Genomic DNA, 23,695 nt, shown 5'->3' with positions numbered 1-23,695 from the left:
TTGAGTTCTAAATCAACACTGTAAACTTGGAGTGTTTTGTTACTGGAGATTTTAGGGAAATGGTTAATATAGCAACTTAGTTAAAACTTGGAATCCTCTACAAGAGTAGTGTGGAGAAATCTGGAGTTCTCCTTATTGCATCTGCTGTTTTAATTATAAAAGAAATGGACAGTCAACATCAGTTGCCCTGTAAACAGTTTGCTTCAGGTTCCCAAAGGTTTGAATGTTTCAGGATTTTACTTGCTGAATGCTGTGATCCTTTCTGATTGGGTTAAATGCTTCTTGGGCTGACCAGACAAACAGATAGGGGAAGTAGCTGGGCAACTGTCTGTGTGCCAGGAAGAGGAGGGAGGTTGGTGAGGTGATGCACACGCAGCTGTATGAGGAGGCTTAAAAATACAGAACATGAGCCATGTAGATCTACTGCAGAACTTGCTTTTGTAACATTACGCATTGAGCTCTGAAAGTACTAAATCATATCAAAGTTCTTGTGCCCTGGGTAGTAAATCCTAGGGTGTTGTAGATTTTAAAAGCTGGGAAGGAAAGCAAAAAGCACATAGGCATGGGGGCTAATCTAACAGTTGAGATACAGCAAATAATATGTATGGACTGTCTGTTTGTAACTCCTCTTTAGCTCTTCTCTACAAGTTCCTTGGTTTGCCTGAGCTGCTCCTAGTGTCTCTAGGATCCCTTTTGAGTGTTACATTGCTCTTTGATTTGCTCTAAAAGTATGGTCCCTGCTGGAGAAACGGTGATCTGTTACTTCAGAAAGCTCATGGTGCTAAATGGCTTTGCAGAGTTAATTGCTGAAGACCATCCTACGTGTGCTACAGAGGGTCTGAGCTTCATCTGGGGTTTGTTCTGTGGCACTAGTGATAAACTCAGCTTTGACTCTGTCTTGTCCAGTTAAATAGAGTTAAAATTGTGGAAAAAGAAAAGGATGCCTTGGAAGCAGACAAGAACAAAGCTGTTGAATTTCTTTGTTTGAAAAACAAGATTTTAAAAGAAAAGAATCACATCTGTCAATATTACATGTAAGTACTTCTCTCAAGTTTTGCTCAGGCTTTGATGTCATCGTAGTGGTGAACTTGTTTCTGTTTCTCAATTAGAAATATTTTGCATTTCTTAATAACCATAGCAGGCCTTCAAAATTAGTGGAATAACATAGAAAATAGAGGCCATTTTCATAAAAACCTTTAAAAATACCCAGCCCCAAAACAACAGCCAAAACCACCAACAGAAAAAACAAAACTCAAAACCTGCTTGCCAGCTTTTACAAAGTAAAGTAGTCTGACAAATTAATCTCTTGCAGCTTTACACTGAATTTGCACAAGTAGATCACTCAAAGACTATTTCCTCATCTGAAACATCTGAGTTGTTCCATTTCCTTGCTGGTTTGCATTAAATTGGCAAGATACTCAACAATGGATATGAGGCTTTATATCTTCGTTATGAATGTTAGCTTGATGGAAAGCAGTGGAGCTTATGGGTTTGGGTTTTATTGGTGAGGTGGTTTTGTATTTTGTTGTGGTTTGTTTTTCCTTAGCTATGACCTAAAGAAACGAATACATGACACAGAGCTGCAGAAAGAAAAACATAATGAAGAGGCAAAAGAAATTAATGAGAAGAGTGGAAAACTTGCAGATGAAATGAAAGCCAAGAAGAAAGCTGTAGAAGAAGTTGAAAAGTAAGTCCTTTAGGTATAGAGCCCTAAGCTGAGAGTATTGTGGTTTGTGTTCTTTGCAGACGTGGTGACTGGGTTAGCAGGAGTTACAGAAAAAAGCTGTGGTAGCTGTATTGCAGGGGGGAAACACCCAGGAAAGCAGAAGTTTATAATTGCTTGGGAAGGTGATCAGACCCAGGGAGCACAGATAGGTTTTTCAGTAGTTCTTCCACCAAAAACATCATCATAGAATGATAGACTGGTCTGGGTTGGAAGGGACCCCAAGGATCACAGAGCTCCAACCCCCCCTGCCACAGGCAGGGACACCAACCTCCAGGCCTGGATCTACACAAGGTTGCCCAGGGCCCCATCCAACCTGGCCTTGAACACCCCCAGGGATGGGGCATCCACCCCCTCTCTGGGCAGCCTGTTCCAGCCCCTCACCACTCTCTCTGTAAAGAACTTGCCCCTAATATCTAATTTAAATCTTCCTTCCTTTAGCTTATCATCAGATGAACAGTCACTTGTGCTGTATCCAGATATTCCTTGGAATGGATTAAATGATCTTTTTCACACAAAAAAATTTACAACGCCAACTCATTGGTCTGCTGTGGTTCTGCAGGTTGCTTCTCTTGGAGAAATCTGAGTAACTTCACAATTACAAGAAGAAAATGTCTGATTTTTTGATGGTTTTTAAAATATTGATTGCACAAAAAATAATTGGGAGATTGTTTCTGGTTTTTAGACAGACAACTGCAGTGCTTATGTACATGATGCCAGGTGGTATTCTCTGGTTTCCTTGGGAATCTCTTCTGCATAAACCCTGTTTCTCTTAAGTGTGTTTCTCTGGATGCTAATCTCCAGCTGCAATATTGACCTCCTCCTCCCTTGAGATCACACTGAGATAGTTGTGAGAGATGTGAATTATAAATTCTTCTATCAGAGAAACCCCCAGATTTTTTAAAATGTCTTTGATATTGTTCTGTTAATTGATCTTTTTCTGATGAAATATTATTTCCCTTGGAAAATGCTGTGCATGTAGTAAGTATGGGATGATGTTTTTCACAAAAACTGAGTAGTTTTGGTTTAAATTCAATATTCTTGCTTACTAAGCTAAAATCTACTGACATTATTTTGATAGGGTATGGAATAGATTATTCTTTCTCTTTTTTTTTTTTTTTCCTTTAGGAAACTCAACAAAATTACAAAGTTCATGCAGGAAAGTAAAGAAAAATTTGCTCAGTTGGAGTTGCAGGATGTTAAAGTTAGGGAAAATCTGAAACATGCCAGAAGCAAGGCTAAAAAACTGGAGAAGCAACTTCAGAAGGACAAAGAAAAGGTAGTGTGTCATGGCTTGAAAAACATCTTTTTCTCATGGTTCTTGAGGTTACAGGAATGTTGCCTGTTCTCACAGCTGCTGCCTTTTCAAAACGTTGTTCTTTAATTCTCTTTCCTTAGTTAATTTAGTTAGACTAACAGCTATATTTGCTTGTTGTTAGATAACTGTCTGGATCAAGGGTGACCTGAAAGTGGGTATTTAAGAATTAAGCCTTGTTGTGATTCAGAGACTGGAGTTCTCATGTGGAAATCCTGTAACTGCTCTGGCTTCTCTCTGGATGGGCTCTAGAACTGAACAAGCCTTGGGGATGAAATCCTGGCCTCCTGCTAGTCATGGTCCTTTTCTATGGTCTGTGGGGCAGGACAAGGGGCGATGGCCTCAAGTTGGAGCACAGGGAGTTCCCCACCAATCTGGGGAAGAACTTCTTCCTGGTGAAGGTGAGGGAGCCCTGGGACAGGCTGCCCAGGGGGTGTGGAGTCTCCTTCTCTGGAGAGATTCCAGCCCTGTCTGGACACCGACCTGTGTGACCTGTTCTAGGGACCCTGCTTTTTGACCCCATGGGCTCTGGAGGTCCCTCCCAACCCCTACAATTCTTGGATTCTGTGATTTCATCCTTCAAAACCACATGCACTTCACTTGGGCTTGCTCTTCCTTTGACTTCCACATCATGCTTGGAAAGCTGAGTTTAAAGATAGGGCAAAACCTGTTTGTTCCAGCAGAAATTAGAAATCTTTTCCTTGTGTAGGTGGAAGAAATGAAAAAAGTAAATTCTGACAGTGAGAAAGACCTCCTCAAAGTAACAGCAAAGAAAGAGGGTCTTGAAAAGACAAAAGAGGAAGAAGAAAAAAAACTCAGGCAGATTATGGACAGCCTCAAGGAAGAAACACAAGATCTTCAGGGAAAAAAAGAGGTTTGAATTGTTTTCACTTAGCACACTTCCTGCCCTATGACTGATGTATAGCTTTTACACTATAGCTTTTAAGTGCTATTTTACATGACAGACACACTGTTCCTGGTGTTAGCATAACAGAACCCAACTGGGAAATTAATTTTTTCATTTGTAATCAGTGCTAAATTGCTTTTTATAATGATCATGTGCTATTAAGTATATAATTCACATATCTGTATTGAATAATTTCCATTATTTTCACACACTTCAATGTGCTCCTATCTAAATTTTTAAGCCAATATATTGCTTAAATAAAAGTTTTGAAACAGTATGTTACAGGCCTTTCACAGAGCTATGGGCTGTCTTGGAATTAACAGGCAACTGCTATAAGGCTTGGTTTTGTGGTAGGTGTTATCTGTCTGGTCACTAACCACCTGGAGGCTGGACATTCATCCTAGAAATGGGGGGGTGGGGGTGGATTTCTTTCTGTTCTTGAAAAGGTGGTTTCACCACTCAAATCTATAATTTAGCACCAGATTGAGAAAATAACACCAACTTTAAGTTAAAAAATGATACAAATTTTTCTGTGCTAATTCCCTGATGTTCTTCATAATTATGACAAAATGCTTTACTTGCTTTCCATACAGAGTATGTTAATACATGAAGAAATACTTGTTATTCTACTTAACAACTGGTTTCTGCTGATGGGAGAGCCAGCAAAAGAACATACCCCTTTCCTCTTTCATACAATGTCACCGCTGTAATAACTCCCACAGCTGCCTGGGTTTAGTTGTGACCTTGTCCCTTTTTGCAGAGCAAAGAGAAAGATCTGATGGAGTTCAATAAAGTGGTCAACGAAGCACGTTCAAAGATGGAGGTGGCCCAGGCAGAGCTGGATATCCTTCTCAGCCGTCATGATACTGCTGTGTCTCAGTTAAATCAGGCAAAGGAGGCTCTGGGGAATACTTCAGAAATGCTTAATGGAAGGAAAGCTGCTATCAAAGAGATCAGTGTAAAATTACCTCAGGTTGAACAGGAGTTGCAGGAGGTGAGACTTCACTTTCACAGAGCATTTCTTTGAGTTAGCTCACGGCGTTGCAGCACACAGAGGTTCGGCTCTCTGGTTTTATAATGATCATTGAAACAAATTAAAAACTGCCTGCAGTAAATTAATGTTTGGAAACTATTCAAATACTCTTAAGCAGTGCAGTATTTGATTTCAAACTTATTTTAATACTATAATATTAAAGCAAGCATTAACATTTAGTATTGAACATTAAATCCTATATATCCCTGCAAGAGAATTATGTCAATTATCATAGCAAGAGGTTAAGGTACCTAAATAGTTATGTTTGTGTTTCCTTGAGTTTTAATTCTTGCTCCTCTCTCATTCCCCAGAGCAAAAAATCCCAAATCCCACTACCTTGTCCTCCTGACTCACAAATTCATAAGCTGCTGTGTTTGCAGCCAAGTGTACTAAATACTGTAAACGCTGACCGCAGCGTACCCAAATACCAGCCTTTTTCCTCAGAAATGTTTCTCTCCTGCCGTTCAGTGGCTGGTGTCATTCCTGCACAATCACGAAGCTTAAGATGCCCTGAATATGGTAGTTGTTGTGAGCCTAAGGCAATGTCTGTCTTTGAATTGTTAGAAAGAGAATAAGCTTCAGAGCCTGCAGAGAGAAGAATCGAGCCTTAGGAATGCCGTTCGAGACGTGCGTCGGCAAGTGGAAGAAGCCAAAAGCTCTTTAGCACAAAGTTGCAGCCGAGGAAAGGTGCTTCAGGCTTTGCTTCAGCAGAAGAAATCTGGAAACATTCGTGGGCTGTATGGAAGACTGGTAAAGTTTTAAAGGATATTATACTTTTAGACTTAAATTTTATGGGAGCAGAGTGGAAGGTAGAATTCCTCGTGTATCTGGTGCCGTTAATTTGGGCAGCAGAGCTGCAAATCCTGTCAACTTGCTATACATTAAAAAAAGATTGAGGTTTCTCTCTGTGACACTAAGGAAAGGCAGTGAGAGACCTTTATATTTTTGGTAGGCACATCAGTTAGCGGTGATCTCCTTGGGGACATGCTGAAGCCAAGGAGACTAATAGTGTCTGGTTAGACGTCCATGCTTTGGCCCTGCCTGTGCTGCTGCATTGGGCTATAAAGGATGGCTGGAGCAGTGCTGCTTCCTTTGATCATTAAGAACATACACGTTGGAGATGTAGCCTGGAGTGGAGCGTTTTTTGTGTTACATACACCTTACAAGTTGTATGTAACTTCATGTGGAGCTCTGCTTCTTTTTTTTTTTTTTTTTTCTTCAAAATTTGTAATATTTGTTGCTTTGCTGTTTGTTTCCTCTTGTTTTACTTGCATACATGTCAACTGAAAAAGAGCAGCATCGTTTCACAAGCCCAAGCTGTCTGGTACAGCTGGCACGCTATTTCATCTCCTGCTCTGTTGCCGCTTGCCACAGAGAGGAGTGTGAGGTTAACCTGTTCTTGGATAACTCACGGTTGGCTGTGCACCATCTTTATCTGCAGATACACCAGAACTTTTCAGACCATGGAGATACACATGCCTTGCTAGGTCCAGCTGACCAGTGGTAGAACCAGACATGGGACTCAGTACATTGTTTTGTTAGGCCAGACTGCCTGGCTGAAATGCTGGCATGTAAAACATAACATACAACAAACAATGATGTAAAACATAACTATCTTCCATCTCATGGCTCTGCCAGAAGCCTGCTTCAGGCTCTGAGTGTGTGAATTCCTGCTATGGAAACAAGTGTGTGAGAAACACAGCGAAAGCAGCGTGCAGGAGAAGACATGGTGGTGGCATTTTACAAAGTCTAATTAAGGTTTAAGTTCTCTCACAGAAAGTTATTTTATAATTTGTTTCCATCTCATTTCCCTTGTGTCATTTATTTCTTGATTAAAAAACCTTGATGCCAAACCTAATCTTCTGCCTCCCTCCCCCAACCAGGGAGACTTGGGATCCATCAGTGAGAAGTATGACGTCGCGATTTCATCATGCTGCCACGCCTTAGACAACATTGTTGTCGATACCATTGATACAGCACAGGCATGTGTGAATTTCCTGAAGAAAACAGAAATTGGAGTTGCCACATTTATAGCACTGGAAAAGGTATGTACCAGCACATCAGCAAGAGAAATTGTTGGTGTACCCTAACACATAAGCACGCCTGTAGATATGTGTGTTATATATGGATATATTACACTGTATGTGTTAATGCAGGAAAGTGAAAATACAGACACCTGTATATGTATGACAGGTGTTTGAAGTGGGTTTTGTATTTTTATATTTAGATAAATGGTGTGCCCAGGCGGCCAGGAAAGCAATCCTGGCTTGTGTCAAAAATAGTGTGGCCAGTAGGTCTGGGGAGGTGATTGTGCCCCTGTGCTGGGCACTGGTGAGGCTGCACCTCGAGTGCTGGGTCCAGTTCTGGGCTCCTCAGCATAAGAAGGACACTGAGGTCCTGGAGCGAGTCCAGAGAAGGGCAACCAGGCTGGGGAAGGGGCTGGAGGGCAAATCCTCTGAGGAGCAGCTGAGGGAGCTGGGGGTGTTCAGCCTGGAGAAGAGGAGGCTGAGGGGAGACCTTCTCCCCACCTCCACTGCCCTGCCAGGAGGGTGCAGAGATGTGGGCGATGGTCTCTTCAGCCAGGGGACAGGAGATGGGACAAGGGGCAATGGGCTCAAGCTGTCCCAGGGCAGGGTCAGCTCAGATGTGAGGGAAAAGTTCTTCCCTGGCAGAGTTGTGGGGCTGTGGCACAGGCTGCCCAGGGAGGCAGCTGAGTCACCATCCCTGGTTTAAAAAAAGGGTAAATGAGGTACTTAGTGATATGGTTTATCATAGGACAGGAATGGTTGGACTTGATCTTAAAGGTCTTTTCCAACCCTGTGATTCTGTGATTCTTTTAAAAGAAATGAGCAAACTTAATGATCCAAGTAATCTAGTAACTGTAAAGTATGAAAACTTTGAAAGAACAGTGAGTTAGCGGTGAGTTTTTTAATCAAACTGGAAGTCTGTAGAGATCCCCAAGGCAGGCAGCTTCACTGTTAATTACAGTAGGATTGAATTTGCTTTAGAGCCTCAGAATAATGAAACGACCTCATAATTTATCTTAAGGAATCTCTCATTCACTCCCTTTTTTGATGTAGCTGGATGTATGGGAAAAATACATTAAACCAATCCAAACTCCTGAAAATGCCCCTCGGTTGTTTGACCTGGTGAAAGTAGAGGACGAGAAGGTTCGCCTGGCCTTTTACTTCGTGTTACGTGATACCCTGGTGGCCAACAACCTGGACGAAGCTACCAGAATGGCATTCCAGAAAGAGAAAAGGTGGAGGGTGGTGACACTGCAAGGACAAGTCATTGAACAGTCAGGTATTTCTGTGCCAACTTACAGCTCTCTTTTGAGCACTCTGTAGGAGATGCCCAAGCACGGTCTGTTAGCTTACTACCTTCTTTCTTTGTCTCTTGTTCTTTAGGAACAATGACTGGTGGGGGAAATAAAGTCATAAAGGGCAGAATGGGTTCCTCCATCGTTATGGATGTTTCAGATGAAGAGGTTAGTGTGTAACCTTAATTGCAAGTGGAATTTCATCAAAGTTCCCTGTGTTTTGACAGTGCCTACACAGTGCTACGTCCTTTTACATCAGTATGAGTAGTTAACAATCTGTGAGGAAAGATACCTATGACCTGTAAAGCTTGAGTGCACAAGGTTAGCATGGGCTGTATTTGCTCACAGCCCAGCTACTGCAGGCCTGTGACTGGATTGTTTAGCCTGGTAGTGCTACCTCTGGTAGGGATGGGAATGTGGAAGGTACTGGTCATCAGGAAGCCTTGAGCTGCAGAGCGGTGCACACACCTCAGCAGCAAGAAGAGACAGGTTTGGTCCCTTGTTTTATGTCCTTGTCAGAGAGTGGCAGAGCTCTCTTGCCAGTTTGCACTTCAAGAATGTTTTGGACTATCAAGCTTCAGCTTGCTTTTCCTTCTGAATTCTTTAAGGTTTTAGTCTGGGGTTTTATATAGTGCGGGTGGAGCTTGTGTCCTTTTGCCTGGTACCTGCTGATCAACTGAGATCAAGTATCTAAGTGTTAATACTGTAACTGTGAAATAACTGAAGGAAACCATGGCTCCTGACATCAGTCCTCAAAATTCACAGCAAATTTTCCAGTTTCTACTCCACTTTCTTTTCATGATTTAAAAGGTGATAGACTGTCGAGCACACGAATGAGATCTGGCTTTGTTTTGTGGTGGTGGCAGGAGGCACAATGATCCTGTCTCATTTTTGTGTAGATCACTAAAATGGAATCTCAGCTGAAGAAGGACTCTGAAAGAGCAATGCAGTGCGAAGAAGAGAGACTGAAACTTGAAGAAGCCATAACAAAGCTGCGCCAAGAGATTCGGGAAATGAGGAACACTTTAGAGAAGTACACAGCGAGCATCCAGGTAAGCAGGTGTATTCCAGAGCCAATACCTGGCTTCTCCATGCCAGGAGAATCACTTCCTGGCCTCACCTTAACACAGCCCTTGTTAGCATGAAGGATCTGTTTAAAGTATGGGCTTCTAACGAGGTTGTGTTTCCTGTAGAGTTTAACTGAAGAAGAAGTTAATCTAAAAGACCAAATTAAAGAGCTTGAAGCAAACGTAAACACAGCTGCTCCGGACAAAAACAAACAGAAGGAATTGGAAAAAGCCATCAGTGGTTATAAAAAAGGTACATTTGGTGGAGAGGGGATTGTAGATAACAACTAACTGTAGTCCTGTTCTTTCCCTACTACAGGAATGAATGGTTACAGCTTTGTTCTTTGAGATTGCCAGTGCATACTGTGTCTTGGTTTGGAACCTCTTCTGAGGTGGGGGTAAAGGTGCTGCTGGGAGTGTGAAAACCCTTTTTTGCAATTGCCCAAATTTGCTTTGCATTCCAGCCACATTTTTTTGTTTCTTTGGTTAGATTTTAATGTCTGTGTTATATACAGATTCACAGGGAAGCTGAGCCAAATTAGGGCTGAGGATAGGGTCATTATGTTCGAAGTCAAGTGAAGGCTTTTGCTGTGCTACATGAACTATGACATCACTCTCATATGAATGTGCTGTATCCTATTGTAGGCACACTCTACCCTCCTTGTTGCAAAAGATGTTTACTCTGAACTCTAACAACAGCTTTTCTGAAGAAATTGGTAGCCTAGTCCTGTAAACCTTGACTGCTGCTTTGTACTTGCTCAGGGAATATTATGAGCATGGGAAAACATCATTCCCTTCCTCCACAGCTCTGCTTTCAGGGCAATTGAGGAAAGAGAATGCACACTACCATGGATTCCCTCTGTGCCTCTTCCAAAGACAGAGCTAATGCTTCACTTTTTTGGTTATCCATCTCCAACATTTCTACCAAACAATGGAGAGGCACAAGCCTGTGCTCTCTGGGGAGGTGACCCCCTTCCATCTATCACATCTCTGCTGTACCCCTTCCGTCCCCAAAAGCAAATGATAAAGCTGTATCAAACTTAGTGTGGGATTGGGTTGGGTTGTTTCAAGTTTTTTAAGCTGTTTAACAAGAAGCTTTTGTTGAGCTTTAAGTGCAAGTTTAAGGAAACTTATCTGCCTTGAAGGTGTGGAGTGGGTTGTCTTGTTATTCAGTGTGTAGTAACTATGCGGTAACACCAGCTACTGAGCAGCAATTAGTGTCCAGTTCTTAAATTTAACCCCTTTGAGCATCTTTGCACTAAATAAATGCAAAGAATGAGTTTGGAATAGTTCCATATGCTCTATCTCATGTTTTTATGTACTCTACATATGTTAAGCAACCTAATTAAAATTCTTGGTGATCTATACCAGAATCTCTGTGCTGTAGTGTAATGGTCTTAGAAGGATGTGGGTGGCATTTTTCATTTTGCTGCAGTAATATAAACCCAAACAGCATTTTTCCTGAGTGCTTCTCAATCCAGCACTTAAACCTCAGTGTGCTGCAGCAGCCCCCAGCATTCCTGGGGATGGCAGAACCACCTCAGCTTGGTTTTGTTTATTGACAGATTATGACATCATTGCTGAGAAAGCTGCTAAACAAGAAAATGAAATCAAACAACTACATAAGATCATATTTGAGGTCAGCAATGAAAAAGTTAGAGCACAGCAAGAGAAAATTGATAAGATCAACAAAGAAATAGATGCATGTACATCAGCTGTTACTAAAGCCCAGGTGGCCATCAGGACTGCGGACAGGTACAGTGAAAAGCTTTGGGCTGGGGTGGTGTTGCTGCTGTTCGTGTTTGGGTACAGTTGGTTCTTCCTGGGGGATGTGTTGGGCTGGAAGAGATGGTGTTCACCTCTTCATGGTGAGAGGAAACTGGAGGGAGAAGGTCATAACCTTTTTCTCTGAAGTGGTTTACCCCAGAGTGAGACTTGCGTTTAGTTAAGAACCATAATCCTTGTTAATTAGCATGCTTTACAGGCCTGATCAGAGACCTGGAAAGCTCAGGGAAACCTGCTGGAGGAGAGTCGGCCTCAGAGAGCTCAATCTGTTGACATCCATGCCTGAGGGACATTTGCTTGTTTGAAGCAGGCTCCATAGCTTATTTGTCAGTTGTCCTTCTAATGCTCAGAGTCACTTGTGTCGAAGGGAAATACAATTTTGTAGTTTAAAAGTCACCTTTAGAAGTCACCTTTACTTGTTGTTTTGTCTGCTAATGTTTGTCTGTCCCTGAACTGCAACATTTCAGGGTAAAGATCCAAAATAGCACTCAACTGCCATGTGGTGGGGCAGTGCCAACCTGAAGGTACCACCTTCATTACAGGCATGTCAGGAAATAAAATGTGGTGTATTTCTTTAGGTTAGCTTGACAATTCATAATGAATACGAACAGGTGTCAGGAGGGTCTCTGAAAGAGCTCACTGTGTCATTTGATGAAGCCTGACTGCTGTGTGTTTAAGGAAGACAGCTTTGTTGTACTTGGATATCTCTGCAGTGTGAGAGTTTATGCATAAATCAGCAGTTCCTAGTCTGGTTGTCAAGAACTAGTGAACAACCTTTAAAGTAAAATAGTGTTTCTAGATTATCTTATGTCATACTTGCACTTGTGAGGTTTCCAAACATCTCTGTACCCCTTCAGAAACCTGAAAAAATCCGAAGATCACATTCTTCACACAGAGAAGGAAATTGAAGATAATAAGAAAGAAATTGAAGATTTAACAGAGGAGCTGACTACGCTGGAAGACAAAGCTGCTGTGGTTTTAAATGACTGCAAGAAATCTGAAGTAAGTGTCATGTTAATTCAGCGTGTTTCTTGGTAGAGGATCCAGTCTGTGGAATACATTTTAGGTCAGAGTTGTGCTGATGGCTGATAGGTTCCTCCTCAAACTCTCTGGGCCAGCCTAACAATACCAATATTTATTTAAAGAAAAAGTTGCTTTGCTGTTTAAGCCTCAGGCTTGACAACGCTGGTCTCAAGTATCATCTTTCTAGTCTCAGTTACACTGCTACTCGTCCTCCAGCAATTCACAGGGAGGTGAAACAGCAAAGATGGTTTTATTTCTATTCATACAAAATGAGTAATTTTGATTATTCATTAATCAAAGCTTTGATTATGAATACAGAGCTGGGGGAAGGAAAAACAGGCTGATATAATCCTGGTAATAAGCAGTCTGGTTGTCAGGTAAAATCAGGATGCTGAGGTATATCCTTCTATGCCACGTGTGTCCTTCTGTCCTTATGCAGATGTGACATTCCACCATGGTCGGGGAACAGGAACAGTGTATAGTTTTCATATACTTACCTGGAGATCTATCCTGACCCTGGTTTCTGAAGCTAAGAAGTTTTTCCCCAAAGAAATTACTGGGATTAAAACTCCCTGTTTAAAGCAAGATTTTATCCATTTACATGGGACTGTAGTTTCCCATTGAGATTAATGTACAAGAGGGAGTGAGAACAACCGGGACACCTGAAATTCATCCAAATAAAGCTTGTTTTGAGACTGTCTTTCTCTCAAACTGCCTCTTAGCTAAAAGCATCCGAGTGTAGGACTCATTTAACCCAGATCTGGAATGAAAATATAAACTGCTGTGTATTTTCAGTCATTCCAGAATTTGGGGACCAGGTTAGTCTTTACTACAAGAATATGTATGTGTTTACATCTGTATTTAGGGTTGTGGAGAGTAAGCTGTGAGAGTAACAGTGAGAATAAATCTACAGCCTGAGAAAGTGGTAATATTTGTGTAGGCAGCTGCTTAATGGACCTTTTTGGTGATTTCCGCCTAGGAAGCGTTGCCAGCCATTCAGGAGGAGCATCAGAGTTTGCTCCAGCACATGAAGGACATTCAGGACGATGAACACGCACTTCAGACACAAGCTCTTAATATCAAGCTGAAATTGGAACAACTCGATAGTCATATTTCTGCACACCAGTCAAAGATTAAATACTGGCAAAAAGAGGTATGGGAAGAGTTTGGTTCTAAAATCTGGACTATAAAATCTCAGACGATGAACATATCGACATGTGGGTAGAAAACACATCGTTTGTGAGACAGCTGATACTTGGCTCAGAGTTTATCAGTGTTTATGCTATGGAACAGGTCTAAGAAAGAGGCCTTCAGCTTCACACTGGTTTACACACATGGCTGTGGGTGAGTTAGGAATTGGATGGCTTAGCTTCCAGCTTTTCAGGGTGTGTTTAATTACCAAAGAATGGTAGGATCACTGTAACTGACATGATGCTGTGAGCAATTCAGAGTAGCAGGGGAAAAGTAAGTAGTCTGTGAATGGCAACCCAGAGACTTCTCATGCCTGTGGATCCTCTCTGTGCAGAGTAAAATATTTTACTGTGGGCTTTTTCCCGTCTCACAGGGGAGAGGAGTGAAGGAGAGTATGACAGCCATTACTGAAACACAGGTTATGTGTAGCTGTTTTCAGTGCCATGGCCATCAGGCTGTTCCCCCTAAAAGGGCTAGACCTTCCCATGCAAGCATTTCACCCAACTCTTGTAGTCCATTCCAAACTGAAATTGATTTTCCTCAATTAAAGATAATCAGGCCAGTAGGAATTCTGTGGGGCCAGGAAGAACCTCTCCTCCTCAGAGTCTGGTGCTTGAACCAGCTCATCCAACACATTTGAGCTGCTGGGAGGAAGGAGTGCTGACTCCAGGTGCTGCAACACCTGTAGCTTCTCTCCTCAGCTTTGGAGTTGCCTCTGAGCAGGCCTGCTGGTAGCCCTCACACAGCCAGCCATGTGGATAGCTTTGCATGGACCTCGCTTCTCGCTGCTGTATCCATTTTAACTGCTCTAGTTCTGCCGAGCTTGTGCTAAGGGTTGTCTGATCTTTGGGGCGTTGAGTTCAGAAGTGTCTCTGACCAGCTTTGGGAAGGACTTTTAACTCTTCTGGAAACAATTCTGCACAGAACCTGGACTTTTTCTGGCCTGTGGCTTAGCTGAGTGCAGAGCCAGCCAGAGGTGATGCTGGGGCTGGCTTTGCTTTTCCTGGTTTATGGAAAAGCCTGGAGCGTAGTCAGAGAAAAGGCCAGTTAGGTGCCTTGAGCTCAAAGTCCCATTCCCTTTTTACTTTATGTCCTTTCTACTTCATACTTAGATCGTTGCCAGCCTGCATCCCTACCTCCAGCACATGTTCTTGCAGTGCACAGTGCCTGTTACGTACTTGTCAATAAGGGGATAACGGGGGCAGCCACCCAGCAAGCAAAGCTGCCATCAGAAGCTTCCATCTTCAACATACAAAGCATTATGTGCAGTTAGGAAAGCTCTGTGCCAGCAGTAGAGGTGATTTCCTTGTTACCTGCTATTGCTCCCACTACAGAGAAGTCTCCTTCGGAATAACAATGTATATAACTTCCAGTATAATAGGATAAAATTGTCTTTTTTGCATATTATTTTTGATTTAGGTGAAGAACCTGATTGTTTTCTGAGGGGAACGCTTCAGTACATACTAATGCAGAAACCATTTATTTTAAAAATATGTTCCTGTGATAACTGCTGTGGTCTTGAAAGATTTTCAGTGAATAATTTTGTATTTTAGATATCAGAGTTATCGCTGCACCAGATAGACGATAAGCCACCTGAAGAACTTCCAGTGTTAAGCGATGAAGAGCTCGAGGCTATCAAGGACCCAGATGCCATCACTAACCAGATCGCTCTCCTGGAAGCCCAGTGCCATGAAATGAAACCCAACCTTGGTGCCATTGCAGAATACAAGAAGAAGGTAAGCTCGTGGGGTAGCAGGGTTCATTGTTTTGGTGCCACGTTGCCCCTCAGCTGAGCACTGTGTGTGCCACGGCCAAGTGTCGTGGTTTCACCCTGGCTGAGAGCCGAGATCCACGCAGCTGCCTGCTCCTTAAAGGAAAAGAGCAGGTTAAAGGGAAAAAGGGGGGGGAGTGAGAAGTGAGGGAAGGGAAAAGGAAGAGAAAGGGGCAAATAACCCCAAAATCAAGAAATTAAGAGGCCCGTGGGTTGGGATAAGGATAGTTTACTAAGATAACAGAAAGATACAATGTAACAATGCTAACAGGACTTCAAAGCAAAAACATATGAAGCTGTTGATACACAATGCAGTTTCTCACCAAACCACACAACTCAGGCCGTGTCACCCAAAGCTGTCCCGGAACCCGACCGTCCCCCAAGAACCGCGCGTCCCGGAGCCGCCCCAGGCCTTCCTCCTGTCAGCCCCCCGATATCCTGGGCAGGACGTAACTGGCGTGGAATACTCTCTTTGGCCAGTTGGGCCACCTGTCCTGGCTTCGCCCCTCCTTTCTCATGAAGAGCTGAGAAAGTCCTTGACTGTCTGACAGCAACTAGAAACATCAGGGTGTTATCAGCACTACTCCCATTTTACTCTCAAACACAGCATTCATCTGCTGCTACAAATGAAATTAACTCCATCCTGACCGAAACCAGGACACCAAGTCATTACAGGATTCACGCCCCGGCTGTCCCTGGGGGTGTTCAAGGCCAGGTTGGATGGGGCCCTGGACAACCTTGTGTAGCTCCAGGACTGGATGTTGGTGGCCCTGCCTGTGGCAGGGATTGAAGCTCTGTGATCCTTGGAGTCTTGCTCCTCGGGGCCCACCCTCTGCAAACTGAAGTGGAACCCTCTAGTTTCCCCTTCCTGCTCTGCCAGCTGTGCTGTTCCTAGCAGCACCCTGAGTATTTGTTTGCTTGTACTGTGCTAAGGCCCAAAGTTGTGCCTAAGGGCTTCTTACACCTTTTGTATTTGATGCCAGAGCAGCAGGTGGAGACACCTTTCTCCTGTGAAAGTGTATTTACAGTCAGCTGGTCTTTACAGATCCACAACAAAATGAGGATTTTTCCCCTCCCGATACTCCCTTCAGTGATACTGGTCTATCCAACAGGGTAAATGTCTTTATTTACCATCTTTAACACATTTGCCAGCATAGAGAGATCAGAGCACAGAAAGAGGCAATGGTTTAGCTGTGTTCTGTTGTGTCGAGGTTGCTCCAGGAAAAAGGATTTTTTAAGTGGTAGGATAAAGGTTTAAAATCTAAATGGAGGAGCCAGCTTGTTGAACTGTTCTTCTGGGGCTCTTCTGCAGGAGGACTTATACCTGAAACGTGTGGCTGAACTGGATGACGTTACCAACAAGAGGGACGCTTTCAGACAGGCTTTTGAAGACCTTCGGAAGCAAAGGCTGAATGAATTCATGGCTGGATTCAACGTCATCACGAACAAGCTGAAGGAGAACTACCAGATGCTCACCTTGGGTGGGGATGCTGAATTGGAACTCGTGGACAGTCTGGATCCCTTCTCTGAGGGAATCATGTTTAGGTTTGTCAAAATAGTTTGTGTTGTTCCTGTCATTCTTAATTGACACCTTTTTTTCCCCAACCTGCTTTTAAAGCAAACTTCAACTGAGCAGCAGCTCCCCAAGACATTCCTCCTGCAGGGTGAGATACTGAGAGAACCCCCAGCATTTTAGCATTGAGAGAGAGGTTCATTCCTCCTGGAGCAGTCAGTCACTAATGGCAGTTAGAAAGCTTTGACTTTGAGAAATTACTTCAGCAGGGTTTCTTAATTCCCAAATCATTTCATTCTGCCTGGGGAATCACATCAGTCATGCTGGTAACTGCAGCTTGTTCTGTCATAAACGGTCCTGAGAGCATATTTATTACTTAAGAGCAGAAAGATAATTAAACAGTGGTTCTTCAGCAATCTGGTTTCTGCAGAGAAGAGCTGAGTGTTACAGTGTCTGAGTTAGGCCAACATAGCTGACCACTGAGCTGTGCCCACACTCCAGGAGAGTTACTGGACAAGAGTTACTCCATGGTAACTCAGAGTATTGAGCAGCTCCTCTGCGGGTTTAGTTGAACTACTTTGTGCCTGTGTCTTCCAAGAATTCCCTCCTGTCCCATGACTTGCTTTACCTTCACTGTGAGCAGGAGTTACAGACTCTCCTTTCTTCCAGTGTTCGGCCTCCAAAGAAAAGTTGGAAGAAGATATTTAACTTATCAGGAGGAGAGAAGACTCTTAGTTCACTGGCTCTAGTTTTTGCTCTTCATCATTACAAGCCAACACCTCTGTATTTTATGGATGAGATCGATGCAGCCCTTGACTTCAAAAACGTATCCATTGTGGCATACTACATATATGTAAGTATTTCATGGTAGGTGCTAGAATTTTTCTAAGGTCTTTTCTTTGCCAGAAAAGACAGAGCAGTAACACAATTAGGGCCAGATTTAAAAACCTGGAGCACTGATTTTCCAATAGCTACGTAGAAACTAAGCAGGCTTCCAGAAAGGTGTTTGCAGTGTTGCTCTCTAAGTGAAGCTTTCCTGAAATGACAAATCTAGTTGAGGAGTTGCGAGGTTTTTCTTCTCTCCAAATCCTGGTTTTAAAGTTCCAAAAGCTGTCTGAGGAGTGCTGGAGTTTGCCAGAGGTGTCACATTTCCCTGCATCCTGCTGCCTCTTCCTCTTTAAACAGAGATACTTTCCTCAAACTGCTCATCTATAGTCAGCAGAGATACAAGTAACTTAGCTCTTAGTCATGGTTCATGGTTCCATTCCCACACTTTGCAGCCATGGCTCCTTGGTTTTACACTTCCTCATTACCATGACCTGTTTCCCACAGGTTTATTTGATCTGTTGTCTTCATTAGTTTGGGGTTTTTATTCCCTTTTCATGTCTTTAAGAATTCTGTCAGCACCAGATTTAAGGCAAAGAAACACACTGCTGCAGCTCTGGTTGCTAATTCAAGCATAGCATTTTCAGAACTGTCCAAAATACAGCCACCAGCATGGGGAGCACCCTAGCCTAGAAATGCCAAACTTTAGGTGGAGTTAGTTAAATTAAGGATCCACTTTAAAGATACCTCCCTGCAGCTGCCTCCACACTGCTGGTATTTCAGTTCATGACCTCAGTGTGATTTGGTAGAGCAAAGAGCTCAATCTCAGCTCCAGCTTATAACAAGTATTTAAACTTGAAACTGAGTTTAGACTTTACACAAACGTTACAGCTGTAGCTCATGGTTTGTACACAGCTTTGGAGTTAGTATTCTTCTAGGAGAGAAAATTACAATTGGTATTTGAGACTGTTTTACCACACCTAGCCCGAAGCTTTTCAACCTTATAGAGCATTACGTAAAGGTAAAACAAGTGTACACATTGCATGCATTTTACATTACCTCAGAGTGATTAGAGCTGCTTCATTAGGACAGAGGTAGGTGACCCACCTTGCTGTCCTGTTCAGGGAGCATCCAGCCCTCCCTGGGTTTGTCCATGTGGCAGCAGCAGCAGTTAGATTTGGTGTTGCCACGGGTCACAGAGAGAGTATTTGTCAAGGCTTGTGCTCGTTAGCAAAGGGCTTGGTTCCTCCCCTGTTCTCAGGGCACGGGAAGGGGCTGGGTTTCATTCGTACAGGTAACTTAAAATAACCCACATAAGGCTGTGGTGAACTGCAACTCTGGGATGAAATTCTGTATGTTAAATCCAGTTCACTTGAACAGTCGTGGAACAGATGAAAGGAGGAAACTCAGGCTTAAGTAAAGGGCAGTGCTTCGTGCCTACAGCCAAGCAGGGAGCGTGCTGTGCACGTACCGGTTACAGACAGCAGGAGCTGTGAGGCCCCATCACCTGAATGATGTACTTACCCTGACCTGTCCCTCAGTTCCTGAAGCCTGAACACAGCGATCGTAGGAGAGCAGAGCGCTTTGGAATGCTGTGGGCTAAACCCAAATCATTTCTCTTCCAGGAACAAACGAAAAACGCCCAATTTATCATCATCTCCCTGCGAAACAACATGTTTGAGATTGCAGACAGACTGGTTGGAATTTATAAGATTCACAATACCACAAGAAATGTGGCAACAAACCCTAAAGTTCTTTCATACAAAGGACTGGCCCAACTCAACGCTGCTCTGTCTGTCACAGATCAGAAATAGAACGGGACAAACTGCCAGTCCCTGTGCTGCTGCTCACCTTCACCTAACAGACTTTTGCATGGGAGACTTTGTTGTGTTTGTTTGAGCTTGTTAACAGCTAATTAAATTCTGGTTTTTAAATTATACGGTCTGTATCTTAGTTACATGAACTGGAGTTTTTTAAGAGGACTATTTCTCAAATGATGTATCTAGCTGCATTGTAATATGTCAGTGCTTGGATTCTGCCTTTAGTTTTAAATGCCTGGGCTTTTACTGTATATATTAAATAAATTGTTTTTAATTGTCATCAGTGTCTTGTAACATTTCATTATACGAGCTCCAGTATGTAAAGTTTGTGCACTAAGTTAGAGGTATAGTAGGAGGATGTGGTACGTAATGCTGTATGATGTGGGAATCAGACCTGCATTGTTGAATTGGTTTGGGTTAAGAAGCTGCTCTCAGCTGTTTTTCTCTCCCCTTGTGTAGGGACACCTGCTCCTGTGTTTTACCCTCCATTAACACCCTTCCCTATCACTTCAGAGAGGGTGAAATCGTTCCCAGTGAGGAGGGAAGGGTGGTACATCTGTGCCTGGCTCCCAGTGCTCACCTGCCTGTTAGGGACAGTTCTCCGCTTCCTTCAGCACCTTATCAGCCCCTCAGTGTACAGGTTGACGCTCTGAATCCACGATGAGTTTTGGGTTAAAAACTAAACCAACAAGGTGTTTTAGTGCAGGAGGCAGGCCAGAGATGCGGCACACTCACAGGAGTGCTGATCCCTGAACCAGGAGTGCCTGTGGCTGGTGGCAATACGCCTCCTGAAAAACAAAACCCCACACAATCCATCACTTGGTGCTGCTGGGAGGGCTGGTGGCAGAAAAACCTGCCTCCCCCCAGCCTGCCAGCTCGCTCTGCTTGGCACTGGTCACCCTTGTTTGGAGCTCCAGCTCTTGCTCTTTCTGTACCAAGTGCCTGAGTTTATCCTGAGTCCAGCTAACGGCTGTGATGGACCCAAAACCGGCGAAGGCCTCACCCTGTCCCACCAGCAGCACGGAGCTGAGCTGGAAAGCTGAAGGCAGGGGGGCTGTAATCAGTTGCTACAAAGTGTGGGGATAAAAGCTCAGTGTCCTGTTAAACATGAAGCTCACACCAACTATTGACAAGTGAAAACCAACACATGGACTAGAGTGCTCTGTGTGTGCACCACCTAAATTACTGTCAGACATGTTGGTGTTACACCAGGGCAGGGTTCAGAAAGCCACATCTCAGCCAAAGCACAATATTGGATGTGGAAAACCAAAACACAAAACTCTTCCCAGCCCCAGCCCTGCTCCCACCACCAGCAATCTGTAGTTTGTGCATTTTTCCATCTTAAGCTGAAGCTAAAACAGTTTTGCAGCACGCAGGCTGGATAAAAGTACAGAGATCAGCCATGGCCCAAAAGGTGGGGATCACAAGGGGAAGCCCTGGGAAGAGCAGCAGAGGACTACTGATGAAAGGAAAACCACAGGGCAGGTGAGCATAGCAACTTCCAGGCTTGCACTAAGACTTAGGATTTTTGTGGAAGTGCAAGAGGAGCTGCAGGGCAGGATCATCTCTTGGGGAAGGTGAGAGGGGTAACACTGTTGCTTTCATCAGAAAAAGTTAATTCCTCTACGAGAGGCCACCTCAGTATCTCAACACCCTGCACTGTTCTCAGCAGACTGCCTGCACGCCTGGTAATAACAGAAGGTGGGAATTAAGGTATAAACTGGAAACTTGAGTCACTTTTCCCACTGGATCTCAGAACCTTTTCAACCAGACTTACCCTCTAAAAAAATATAAGTAAAATACAGGCAGTAAGAACGAAGCTCCAAAAAAGAATAATCCAAAAGATAAGAAAAACCCCACCCCAGGTTTGCCAGGATACAAAACCCTGACAAATTCAATGCCAAGTTCAAACCCCTCTCACTCCTCAGTTAAAATGCAGTAGAAATTTGATTTCCTTGATGAAGTCTCTGTCTCTGTTACACAGAGCTCGGCACGTGGGGCAGGGATGACAGCAAAGCCCAGGCCTGGAACAGTCTCTTAGCTGTGTGACCCACAGCACTGGGATCATTGAAAAGGAGAAGCTGCTGACAGCACTTCACTGACTCTCTCCCAGACAGAAGGATCAGTACCACAGGCCTGTGGTGGGCAACGCGAACGACTGCAATGCACATGGACCCACCTCATGCCGCACCAGCATAGGGACCCTACCTGAAGGTCATGCTGCAAAACAAGCAGGGCACCTGGAAAGCAAAGAAGCAGCTTGCTAAAGCCATGCTCAACAGCCACGTTCCTGCTTTAGGGAGACTTGCTGTGCTGTCTCCTACCAGCAGCTCAGCCCCGTGTGTCCGTGCTGTTTAGGATCACTGGAAGGTTCTGTGCAGTAAGGAAAACAAGGTGTTAGCCAATCCTACTGGAAGAATATATTTTATTTGTATGCAACTTTATTAAAATATATAATGAGTTATAACTACAAGTACTAAATGTTGCAATCAGTGGTAAAGGCATTTTATAAATTTCTGTAGTCTTGAAAAATAAAACTGCATTATAAACTCTCTGGAAGATTTTAAAAGACAGGAAAACGATAGGAAGTCAAAAAAAGAAGCCTCATATGGATGTGGATGGACACATAGCACCAGAAGGTGAGAGACTTACATGACAGGTGACAGCCTTCCAACAGGGCTTAAGACACAAATTCCCATTTTCTTGGGAAGTTAACACAACAACATTTATCCATCCCCAGGATCCACCTAAACACCATTTCAAAACCTGGCCTGACCAGCAGCACCGATGAGGTTTGCCTCTGTAACTCTTAAGATCACAGAACACGTGTACAGATCCCTCAAACCGCTCTGACAGGCAGGCAAAGCCCCACTGTGCTGAAGCACCTCTGGCTCCTGCCCCGGGCAAACACAACACCCAACCCCTCAGCAGCAGAGCAGGGAGCTGCACCCCTGCTGTCATCAGTGCAGCAACATCAGGGTATGGGTGTGAGGACTGACCGTGCTCCCAGCTCTCAGAGGTTCAGCAGCAACTGGGATTTTGCAGGACCCATGTAGTGTCTGCTAGTAACAATGGCCAAGTTTTGGTTTGGACAAGGGTTTAAAACACCAGGTAGTTAACAGATACCCTCAGAATTCAATCACTAAACATCATCTAGTATTTAAAAATACACAGCAGCCAAGGAATGCTGCCATGATGGGAGATGCTATTACTTTCATCAAGCCAATTAGACATGGTGAGTACTCATATTTTTATTTTACTGAACTCTAAGTGTATCATTGCTCTGCTGTGCTAACTGCAACACTTCAAGGCTGTCCTGGAACCTCCTGTAATTGGCCTGCTAAGAACTGAAAGCCAAAAATTATTTTCCCTGGGCATCTCACTCCTGAGCAGGGTTTAGACTGGGGCATCTCATTAGAAGTAACAAGCAGCATTAGTGATCCTTCGGTTGCAGAACAAAATGCTATCATGTTTCCTCTACATCAAGGTCCAGATCTCTGGCACTTGTGCTGAAAAGCTGGATGTAAATTTACAGTCGCCACAAAGTTATTTCAATGACAATGCATGAAATCCTTACACCACTGACCTCAGTGGGAGTTCTGCTCCTTCCTACAGTACGTATCCATTTCCACTACGTGGTAAATGATTTAGCAAAAAGTCAGGGCTCATTTTAATAAGCAGTGAGAGCTCCCTGACACACTAAACACTCAGTATGTGTGCAGCTGGCACCAAGAAATAGGTGATGCTGTACTTCACCAAGTCCTACAGACAAGAACCAAAGACTAAAGAAGAAAATAAGTATGAAATCATGTCATGCATTGGCAACCAAGAACAAACAGAATGAAACCTGGGGCTGTGGATATAGGCGTTAAAGACCATGGATGTACCGGTTAAAATACACTCAGAGAGATGTCAGTAAAACCCAAAACGGGAGTCCTGCTTACACCAGAGCTAGTGACTGCCAGTTTGAAGCCTGAGGTGAGGCTTCTAACCTTAAACTTTGTAGTGCTTTTATTAAAAAAAAAATTAAAACATTAAAATTTTGTCACCAAAAAAGGAGAGCTAGTAGATGTTTGAGGTTTTTTTTACAAACTCCAGAATACACTCTGCAAGCTGATTACAGTTTTCTTACACAGCCATTGTTTCCAACTAGCTTCCAGTCTCAACAAACACCTACCTACCATGTGTAGTATTGTGTGAGCAGAAGAGGAAGCCTTTCTTGTAGCAAACCTCAGTTCACTAAGAGTTAGCTAAGAGGAAATCCGTACAGTACAGAGAAAGGAAGGTTATGGAAACAGAAAGGAAAAGTGTCTCACTTTAACAATTCAGCTTTTAAGTAGAAATTTAAAAAATAAACCTGTGGATTCCTATACCAACTTTTACTCTAGTCACTGAAATAG

General features: G+C 43.4%; 1 protein-coding gene across 1 annotated transcript in view; it reads left to right on the top strand.

Moving 5' to 3' along the window:
* SMC4 (structural maintenance of chromosomes 4) overlaps window positions 1-19,528 on the top strand; it is a gene marked incomplete at its 5' end in the record, with an annotated part of 35,979 nt that extends 16,451 nt beyond the window's left edge. The window contains 18 exons of the mRNA XM_084267538.1: window positions 907-1,034; window positions 1,547-1,687; window positions 2,852-3,002; window positions 3,748-3,912; window positions 4,706-4,939; window positions 5,543-5,728; window positions 6,862-7,023; window positions 8,059-8,284; window positions 8,389-8,468; window positions 9,200-9,352; window positions 9,494-9,620; window positions 10,933-11,122; window positions 12,010-12,154; window positions 13,155-13,328; window positions 14,920-15,102; window positions 16,450-16,682; window positions 17,320-17,503; window positions 19,101-19,528. Of these exons, the coding sequence (XP_084123664.1) occupies window positions 907-1,034; window positions 1,547-1,687; window positions 2,852-3,002; window positions 3,748-3,912; window positions 4,706-4,939; window positions 5,543-5,728; window positions 6,862-7,023; window positions 8,059-8,284; window positions 8,389-8,468; window positions 9,200-9,352; window positions 9,494-9,620; window positions 10,933-11,122; window positions 12,010-12,154; window positions 13,155-13,328; window positions 14,920-15,102; window positions 16,450-16,682; window positions 17,320-17,503; window positions 19,101-19,289 (3,051 nt within the window). The 3' untranslated portion in view covers window positions 19,290-19,528. The remainder of the gene's footprint in view (window positions 1-906; window positions 1,035-1,546; window positions 1,688-2,851; window positions 3,003-3,747; window positions 3,913-4,705; window positions 4,940-5,542; window positions 5,729-6,861; window positions 7,024-8,058; window positions 8,285-8,388; window positions 8,469-9,199; window positions 9,353-9,493; window positions 9,621-10,932; window positions 11,123-12,009; window positions 12,155-13,154; window positions 13,329-14,919; window positions 15,103-16,449; window positions 16,683-17,319; window positions 17,504-19,100) is intronic.
* Window positions 19,529-23,695: the final 4,167 nt, after the last annotated feature.

This window comes from Gallinula chloropus (genome assembly GCF_964237585.1).
Source record: "Gallinula chloropus genome assembly, chromosome: 8".
Lineage (NCBI taxonomy): Eukaryota > Metazoa > Chordata > Aves > Gruiformes > Rallidae > Gallinula > Gallinula chloropus.
Note: the sequence above shows the minus strand (reverse complement) of the source record. Positions and strands in the feature narration are given on the sequence as shown.